The 10421-nt window shown below is 29.9% G+C and overlaps 3 protein-coding genes across 3 annotated transcripts; 2 read left to right on the forward strand and 1 right to left on the reverse strand.

The window, feature by feature from the left end:
• Positions 1-181: 181 nt before the first annotated feature.
• LOC116779824 (geranylgeranyl transferase type-2 subunit alpha) lies at positions 182-3700 on the forward strand. Its single transcript, XM_032674314.2, has 10 exons — positions 182-434; positions 520-630; positions 840-955; positions 1129-1325; positions 1516-1677; positions 1824-1937; positions 2074-2300; positions 2434-2617; positions 2688-3013; positions 3087-3700. The coding sequence occupies exons 1-10, from the start codon at positions 432-434 to the stop codon at positions 3168-3170; spliced, it is 1524 nt and encodes a 507-aa protein (XP_032530205.2). The 5' UTR covers positions 182-431; the 3' UTR covers positions 3171-3700.
• Positions 3215-6482, reverse strand: LOC116779756 (exonuclease mut-7 homolog). Its single transcript, XM_061521678.1, has 2 exons — positions 6298-6482; positions 3215-6222 (listed from the first exon to the last, which is right to left on the reverse strand). The coding sequence occupies exon 2, from the start codon at positions 6192-6194 to the stop codon at positions 3675-3677; it is 2520 nt and encodes an 839-aa protein (XP_061377662.1). The 5' UTR covers positions 6195-6222; positions 6298-6482; the 3' UTR covers positions 3215-3674.
• A 968-nt stretch (positions 6483-7450) lies between these two features.
• LOC116779744 (26S proteasome non-ATPase regulatory subunit 6) lies at positions 7451-10354 on the forward strand. Its single transcript, XM_032674162.2, has 6 exons — positions 7451-7877; positions 8014-8188; positions 8545-8704; positions 9051-9235; positions 9308-9483; positions 9784-10354. The coding sequence occupies exons 1-6, from the start codon at positions 7600-7602 to the stop codon at positions 9956-9958; spliced, it is 1149 nt and encodes a 382-aa protein (XP_032530053.2). The 5' UTR covers positions 7451-7599; the 3' UTR covers positions 9959-10354.
• The last annotated feature ends 67 nt before the right edge of the window (positions 10355-10421 follow it).

Raw genomic sequence — 10421 nt, forward strand, 5'->3', positions numbered from 1 at the left:
ATTAAATTATGAAAATCAAGAATTAATTTGTCCTGTACGAGAAACACGTAAGTAATGTTATATTGTCACCATGAAAATTGGTATATAAATGGTAATCACCCTGGTCACATTCACAACAATATGTGTAATCTGTTAAAAAGATCCTAAAACTGTCATTTTGACAAATAAATTCTGTAGTCATAAATGTACCTACGACATTGTTTGATTTGTTTGTGTTTCTAATCATGAAACTAAGTTCATAACCAGTTTCTGATTCCATTTTATTTCATAGCAGTTTGTTTCGTTTTTAACAATTATGTTAGACTAATTTATACGTATTTTAAATACTTCGAAAAACTTTTCTTATAGATTTTTTTAACCTCTTATCTGCCACTACATAATTAATCGATTTCTCATCTACCTTTTGTAATAAATATAAATCAGTTTTAGAAATGGTAATGTCCTTATTTCCTTGTATTTCCTCGTATACTACATGATGTAAATAGTATTTTCTAAATCTTAACGTGATTGTCATTGTAGCACGGTAGAATAAAAGTTCGGACATCTGAAGAGGAAAAAGCGAAAAAGGAAAAAGAGAGACAAGAGAAGTTAAAGTTTTTTAAACATGCTATGCAAAAAATTCAATCTAAAGTAAGCCATCTGTAATTATTGATTCCCAATTTTAATACTATTCAAAAATCACTATCCCACTGAAGCCTTACTGAAGGGAATGATTATGATAAGTTCTGAATGGTTATTTTTACATAAGTTATAAATTTTTTAATATTATTTTCATGGTAAAATATAGAAGTTAAGTTTTGAAAAGATGAAATCATGTATTTGCATTACATTTGTTACAGAGGAAAGAAGGGGAAGAAGATGATGAACAATTGGGTATAATTGAAAAGGTCTTACTTGCTAATCCTGATATTTATACATTATGGAATATAAGAAGAGATATATTGAGCAGTTTTAAGTAAGATATATTATTGAACACAAGCAGATATGATTAACTGTTGTTATATATTTATATTATAATTGAGTATAGTATAATAAGACAAGTTTCAACCCATTAAATCCAAATCCTTCATTTTACTAAATTTCTTTATTAACTCAATGAATTTAACTCAAAGAATTTTCTCCTTACAGGAAAATAAAATCCGAAGAAGAAATGGTAAAACTCTATGATTCAGAACTGTGTTTAACCGAATACTGCCTTAAAGTTAATCCTAAATCTTACTGTGCTTGGCATCAGAGAGAGTGGGTCCTAGTTAATAGGTCTGATCCAAACTGGAAAAAAGAACTTGATCTTTGCAATACATATCTCAAGATAGATGAAAGGAATTGTATGTTCAGCCTGACTATTCACCATTTTAACAAATTTTATGATTTAAATCAAAATTGTTGTTAGTTATAAGGAACATAATATATACTTATATTGTTATGTTAATTATTTGGTATTTATGAAATGTATAATCACAATTCCCTGATTTACATATTTGTTCCAATATAAACATTAAACAATTGAATTTTCAGTTCATACATGGGATTACCGCCGTTTCGTCATTGGCCAATGTAAGCCACCTTTGCAAGATGAATTTGACTATACCACGGAAAAACTATACGATAATTTCTCCAATTATTCAGCTTGGCATTATAGGAGTAAAATGTTAGTTGAATTATATCCTGACCTAGAAGGTAAATGTGTGTCATATTCTACATAATTAAGACATCATGCTATGAATAATAATTTTATGATTGTTGAACTACTTATTATGTACAAAAATATAAGATTATATAATAGAAGTTACACTTATTTTATTTTATTAATCTGTACATCGCAGGCGGACGACCAATTCAAGACAGCCATCATAAACATGAATTAAAAATGGTCCAGAGCGCAGCATTTACAGATCCCGATGATACAAGTGCTTGGTTTTATCAACGGTGGTTATTGGGTTGGTAGAATGTAATGAAATAACATATATAGTCTTAATATTTATAATTTCGGAACATATGAAAAGACTTTTAATATTATTGTAAATTTTAAATTAAAAACTAATTTGTATAAAATTTTATTTCCAATAACTTTAGGTGCAGTTAAAGTAACAATAAAACTAGTTGCATGTACGGTCACTCCATCTAAAGTGACTCTTGCCTGGAGTAAGAGTGTTTCAAAGGAGTATTTAAATAACAAAATCCAACTTTACATAGATGATGAATGTGTCAATGGGGAATGGGAATCTTGTACAGGATATGAATATGACGATCTGTGGATACTCAAACATTCACATAAAATTTTAACTAAATCTCATATTAAGGTAACCATAGTTTTTAAGTATTTGTTTATATTACTTGTCTTTACCATTTAACTTACTAAGTAAGAAATAATCTCAAATTCTGCAAACTTTGTTGTCATGTAATTCTATGCACCATTTAACATTTATATTGTAGGTGGAACATATAATGAATAATAATGGGAAACAGTTGATAGTGTGTAATGAGTGTCAACCCTTAGTGTATATTGGAAAAAGCGAAATTACTTTTCAAAATCAGTACTCGAAACCTGTTGTAGAAGAGTTAAATGATCAACTTGATTCCTGCAGACAGCTATTGGCCTTGGAGCCAGACAATAGATGTAAGAATTGTTATAAAAAATTCTTCTAATGCACCACCAGGCAAATTTATATAACCTTTTGTGATTGCAGGGACATTATTGACAACAACAGTGTTTCTCCATTGTATAGATCCCAAATCACACCATCTCGAAGTTATAGATAATTTGCAGAGATTAAAAAAATTAGACTCCCAAAGAGCTGGGTACTACAATGATTTAATATCAATGTGGAGTATTGAGCAACAGTTACAAAATGATTATAATGAAAATATTGAAAAATTTTATATTAGATTTGGTGAAAAACTTACAAGTTTACCTCATTTGCAATATTATAGCTTCTGTCAAACAGTTGACTTGTCAAATCAAGAATTAACATCAAGAATATTGCCAACACTTATCAAGCTACAACATTGCAAGGTATTTTATTACTAATTTTTCAATTACATTTAAACACTTGTTTCTTAATCAATCGTTTGGTATATTATTTTAGATACTGGATCTGTCGAATAATAAATTAACATCTGGATGGGTTCCCCGCATTACAATTGGAACAGTTAATTTTGAAAGGAAATGAAATTAAAGAGGAGGATATAGCTTTGTTCCAAGAAAAACATGGTCTTACAAAAATAATTATTTAATAGTAGTGTAACATTTAAACTCGTTTATCTTATTTTCTAGATCTAATTATAACAGATTGTACTATTATGACAGGTTATTAATCATTCAATCATATTAATGTTAAAATCACTTTTACTTTGATTATGTATAACACTTTATCACATATATTATTTAAACATTAGTTTTTTTTTTTGAATATGTGTTCAATAAGCAAAACTATGAGTAATATATTGAAATTGGATTATTATAATGTATTATATTATTGTATTTGAAAAATACTAAGTAATTTTAATAATAATTAAAACTTAAACAAAACAACATAGCTACCTATTTATATAATTCTAAATAATAATACTAAATGTAATGTATACATAAATATACACGATTTTTGATTGCTTTCTTGCTATCTGTATAATTTGTACCTTCAAATACTATGTCCTAAGAAAAAAATGTATAATTTCTAATTAAAATTTGTTATAGACATGATTACTTCGTGTATTGATTTAAGCAACGGCTCTTCATCGCAATATAATTTTCCACAATTTTCACAAATATGTGCAGTTTTATTGGAAGCACATAACTTTTCAATCTGATTCATATTAATTTTAGCTCCACTGCTAGATGTATACCATTTGTCCTGTATTGGAAATGGTTTGTATAAATGTATGTCTTCCCCTTCTGAATCACTGAGAAAGTTTTCAGAATAATCATTATCATCTTCATTGTCACTAGCACTCCTTCTGATCTGATCGGAAGACTTGTGGCTACCACCATTATATTTTCTACATATATCTTTGAGATCATTAATAGAGTAATATTTTACATCTGTAGAATTGCATTCTATACATCTTGTCAAAATATAATTCTTTTGAAGGCCCACATTAAAATGTTTAAGAATTTTTAATAATTGATCCTTGATGCTTCCTTTACCTATATCTAAGATAAAGTTTTGTGAAAATCTGCTAGATGGTGAAAACTTCAATTTAGATGTCAATATTAAACGATTTTCAGATGTGGCTAATTTAATAGTATCGTGCCATAACATATGAGAAGTTGTAATAGTAGTGTCAATACCACAGTATCTTAGATAATATCGTAAATGTGCATTGTCATGTTCAAGAAGAATTTTAACGTCCATAGGAGTTCTCACCTTTATATTTTTTGTTGTCTGCAGACAATCAACTACTTTATTCTTTTTTAGACATTTCAGTTTTCTATCCAACATTACATCATTACAAATTTCCTCAAAATTAATATGTTGTTCTACACAAAGATTTTGAAGGTATTTGTATATCTCTAACAAAACAAAAGCATCCAAAGCAGCATAGTGAATCTGAGTATTTCTTAAGGGCCTTAACTCCCAATTTGAACATTGCTCAGATTTTTCCAAGGGCAATCCAAAGCAAGTTTGGACCAAAGAGCTGAGACTGTTACCTCCATTATCACTGTTACTTGGTAATGACAAGCCACATTTGACAAGATTTTTCCACAGTAAACCTAAATCTAAAAGTCCTTCACCTTTAACCTTGATATTATTCAAACCAATAATTAAAGACTTCATTTCATTCAGATCCTGTTCAACTCCAAAACCCAATTTTATTATCTCCGCATTATCTAATACATATTTATTAAACCGGCACCAACTACCCATGTATTGCTTGTTGTTTAATATAAGAGTGTCAATAAGATAAACTTGATCAAATGTACCAATTTGAATGAGAGCCATTCGAGATTTAGCAGCACCAAATGATGGTTTCCATTCGCAATCAAAGCTGATGATAGGACAATTTGACAACTTTGAGATTAATTCATCAAACTTTTCTGCTGTGTCAATAATTAAAATATTTTCTTCTGATATTGGAAGTCTATAGTAGTTCTGAGCTGCATTGTCAGTTGTGTCCCAATTTTCTTCTTCTATAGGATTATCTTTTATTGTTAAATTCTGAAGAGCATGAGGAAGACAATCATTTGATATTTCGAAATATGAAGACCACTTAAGTGATTCATTTATGTCATACATTGCTAACATGTCAACAAATTCTTTAGCACAGTCAGTACTTTGCTTCAAAGAATCTTTTACCAAATCATCCCAAACTGAGGGGCTCAAGTTGTGTTCAACATATCTCTGATGAATTAAATACCTCAGCCCTCCTGTGGTACGATTCTTACTCAAGTTTTTACATGACTCTATTGGAACATTAAATTTATTACAAAGCCGAGCGACTAATTTTCCCAGAGGTTTATAATGAATTTTATCATATTTAACATTATAAATTTTATTTTCTTCAATAAATTTTTGAGCATAGTCTCTTATACTAAAGTTTTTGTCTAACAGTCTATCTAAAAATAATAAAAAAGGTTGAATTTGATTTGGAGATTCTGACAAATATTCATCAATTAGGTTTGGCGTATCTTGCAAAACCAATGGAAACAGTAAATCTTCAACAGGAATTTCATCAAAGAGTTCCATTGCAATTACAATTTGTGATGCTTGTTTGCAATTATCATTTCTTATCATATCTTTTACAAGAGGAAGTACAGTCTCTTTTATAGTATACAATTGATAAGTTTTAACTGCTAAATAAAGAAAATGTTGATTTCTCTGTTGTGTTGCTATATTGTACGCTGGAAGTTTCAGAGTCTCTTCAGGTAATCTGCCATTTGTCTGGGACCATTTAAATATAATTTCAAGTATGCAATAAGAGAGAGATTTAGGCTTACGATCTTTTGGTTCATCACATTTGACAATGCACACTAGGGCAACTCTGAAGGGATCTTGACAGAACTGAAAAAATGAGTCAAAGTGACGCTCAATCGTAGGGCTTTTCTTCCATGTTTTCCATTTGATTTTCAATTGATTAAACCAAATCTCAGTTTCTTCATCTAGATCACTATTCAGGCCAAGTCCTCGTAGAGAGTCCTCTAACGATGGTATGATTTTTATTGTTTGATTTTGATGGACTAACTTATTTAAGTCCATTGTTTTTATATTTATTTCAATACCGTTACTAAAACACCAAATTCATTTGGTAGGGGTTAAATATCAGCACATTTCTTAGACACAAACATTGAAATATACCTACTTCGTTTTTTTATAATATGGCCTTCATTCGTGCAAAGACGTGCACAGTATATTCTACCAGTGTCATGTAGAATCGAGGAGACACGATCTGGGATTGACTTTTGAATAAAATAAAATTTAACAGTCTCTACTTCTTTGTTAATATTACTTTCTATCATCTGACGTTCAGTTTTGACATATGACAATTTCAGTTTCAGGTGGTACCTACTTTTATTGACAATTTCAGATAACACACCCAACAGGACCTGCACTAAACGTGTATGTAATTTGCCTGTAAAAGTCTGTGGTATTATTGGTTTAGACTCTGGTGTGTTTTAAATTCTGCCCAAAACGCTCGTATACGCACGTTCAATTATATGAACCCACGTAAGTAAAGCTCCATTTACAGGAACTTCTGCAACTAAAAGGTTTAGGTGCAGATTATAATTATAAGGTTTATAATATTTAATATTTGTAGACATCATCAAAGTAGAGTAGAGACACGTTATGTATAATTAAGATTAATGGAGCAGTGTCTAAACTCTAAAGATAGTTTTAAAAACCAAACAACTCCAGATTTTTAAGAAGTGATTTGCCAATTAATGTTTATTGCTTTTCCTATTCAGAATTTGTAAAAAATATATATATATTCAAAACTGTTGAGTTCCACAAATATTTTCTTCAAAATAGTTGCATTCGATATCCTTACATAATCCATTAAGCTTAGTTAGCTTAGCTTATTGATTATTACACTACATACGAAGCGATTTTCATTTCCTATTCAATAACCTACATAAATTTACAATTAACATTAATAGTATACACTATATAATAATGAGATCTGAGACTTTCGCGAGTATTTATTTAAATGAAACCAATGTTTTTTGGATTATACTACGCGTATTTTATTATTTTAAAAAGATGTCACTACTCGTCTACTTCTGATCACGGTTGCTGAAAAGTAACCGAAACGAAACGTTTATTTTTTAAAATAATAAAATACCCGTTGTATAATCTGAAAAAATTAGTTTCATTTACACTGTATAATTTTCAAAGTTTTATCATCAACGTTAAAACAAACAATATTTTCCGTTTGAGTCTCCTATTTACACTTCATTGTTCTTACAGTGACAAGTGACTGTACATATTTGACACCGAAATGACATTATGATTTGTAAAAGTGTCATGTCATTATATTAAAATTTGTTTGGTTAGCTTGCTCACTTCATCTGGATTTTTTTGACTCTCTAAAAAAAGCAAATTTATTTAAACATATTTTGATTGTTCTTTTTCTCATAGTTAAGAATTTATAAAGTATCCCAAAATGGAACTTTCTGCTGAGGGAGTAACTCCAGAATACATGGCGTTGGCTGCCATCAAATTCAAACTTTCTTTACCTCAATTAAAAGAAAATCCGCAACTTAAAGAACAGTTATTACAAGGAATAAAGGCTAATAACATGGCTCCATATTATAAAGAAGTTTGTGCAGATCTTGGGTGGCCATTTGATCAAAAGTTATATGATGAAATGGCAAAAGAAAATCAAGAAAAACTTTCAAAGTTTCAAGAGGACGATTCAGAAACTCCTGTTTGGCAGGACCGGTAAGCGTTTTGTTACTATACTAGGTTACTGCTGGACAGCCCAAAATGTACAAACACATACAAATCATGATTTATTTGTCTAAAATTATAATTTTATAGCTGTATATAATAATAACAAAACCTATTTATATTTCAGTTTGGATTATTTATGCTCTATTGGTGATAAAGAAGTAGCAACTGCACTTGCCACTGCCAAATATGAGGATTCAACCTTAACAACTAATAGAAGGCTTGATGCCATATTTGCTTTGTTTCGAATTGCCTACTTCCATGGATGTAATGTGAAGGATATGGGGAAAGCAGTGACAAAGGTATATTTTTATCTTTAAGCTCAAAACTTCATAACATGTTTACATAATTCTGTGATTTTAATTAGGAGAAATATAAAAGATTTTTTAAAGAAACTTTTCAACTATTAAGTAAACTTGTTTTTTTTTACAATTAGCCTGTTTTTGAATTAACAAATACATGTTATAAAGTTGCATGTTATTAAATTTTAAATAATATTCAGTATTACAATTAAAATAAATTTAAATATTTAAAAGTTCTCTTCCTCACAATAGTTTCATTATATATTATATATTTTAAAATAAACCACAGACAGCAATATTTCGTTTTTATCTATGACACATGAGGAAAACTATAATTTTCTTTACATATATTCTAGGCGCATGAGCTTGTTGACAAAGGTGGTGATTGGCGTTCAAGAAATAAACTTAAAGCCTATGAAGCTATTTATTGTCTGGCTGTTCGGGACTACAGCCGCGCAGCTGACCTGTTCATTGATTGTGTATCAACATTTGAATCGTATGAACTTGTTGATTTTGGTAATATTCAATATCGCTTTACAGTTTTTTTCTGTATCCCATGTTACTTGAAGATGTATTTAATAATTAAAACATTTACTAATGTAAAAAAAATAATAATAGTGACTTATGTAGACTTAAAGTATTCTTTATTTAAAACATTCTTTGAATTGCACAATATTTGTTACTTTGTTCAGTATAAAATATTTACTTAGATTCCATACTGTTTGAAGTTGTATGGAAAATAAATCTTACAGAAATTATGTCATAAATTCCAGGATTGTTGTTCCTTTTGTTCTATTAACTTTTTAGAGTTATTTAAGTTGTGAGTAATAAAAAAATAAACTTATAAATATGTCAATTCCAGGTACAATAATCCAGTACTGCGTCCTGGCATGTGCTCTAGCACTTGAGCGGCATGCTTTACAAGCCGCTCTTCGCAGACAGGGGGCAGCTGTGCAAGCACTACGCTCACGATTCCCAGAATTAAGAGAGCTTGTAGAGTCTCTTCATGAATGTAGATATGCCGACTTCATGAAGAGTCTAGCTTGGGTGTGTGGGATATTAATATAAAGGTTTTCATTCATATTAACTATCATTTTAAATTTGATCTGTGTTTTGTAGGTGGAGACTCAGATCTGTGTGGATCCAGTATTCCGTCCTCACTACCAGCATTACGTACGTGAAGCACGCATCAAGGCCTATGTACAACTTCTGCGCGCCTACCGCTCCCTCAGTTTAGACAATATAGCTGATACATTTGGTGTTACCAGAGAGTTTGTTGAAGAGGAGATATCTACGTGAGTATAGTGTTTTTCTTATATGGCAACATTTAATTTAATTATCTATAATATGTTCATTTAGTTTTCTGTATCATAGAAAAATAATACATTGTTAGATTTATAAGTTCTTGTAATTTTTTTTTAATTTAATATTAATAAATTTCTTTGTATAATAAAATGTATTTAACAAGATAACTTACAAATTACATTAAACTTAAGTTGTAAGTTCTGTAATTCATTGCCATTCTATTACTTTTAACAAATAATAAGAAATTTCCTTATTTGGTCATGACTAAAATTTAATTTTCCTTATTTCAGTTTCACAGCAGCTGGTCGTCTCCAATGTCGTATAGATGCAGTGGCTGGGTGTGTCGTGACGGGTGCTGGGCGTGGTGCTGACGCTGATCGTTCCCAGCTGTACCAAGCTACAATCCGAGAGGGTGACCTTCTACTAAACCGGGTCAAGAAACTAGCCAGCGTCATTAACTTCTGAGTCATTACTATACTCATATAGTTTATGCGCTTTGTCCATTTAAGTTATTTTAAAACACAGTTCTTTGTGATGTGATTTTGGAGTACATCTGGAAGTCGTTCTTGATCACTATTTGGGTTACTTCGATACTTTAAGAAATTTTCGTCTTTATGGAAACCATATTTTGTATTGATATTCTACTTCACTAATTGACATGTCTTGTCAAGGCTTTATTAGTTCATATTAAATTTTTTTAAACAATTCGACTCGACTGCAATCAACAGACAGTATGTTTACATTTCTAATTTACAAAAAACAATGTTACTTTTTTTAAACAAATTTAATGAAAGTTCTTTTCCGTCACGTGTCCTAGTATTAAAAATAAGTTCTTATATACGAAATAAATATAAAAATAAATTTTGAGTTTTCTTTCATATAATCCTGTTATAATTTAAGAAATTCTTTCTAGATTTCTTTATCAGAA

This window comes from Danaus plexippus, chromosome 2, assembly GCF_018135715.1.
Source record: "Danaus plexippus chromosome 2, MEX_DaPlex, whole genome shotgun sequence".
Lineage (NCBI taxonomy): Eukaryota > Metazoa > Arthropoda > Insecta > Lepidoptera > Nymphalidae > Danaus > Danaus plexippus.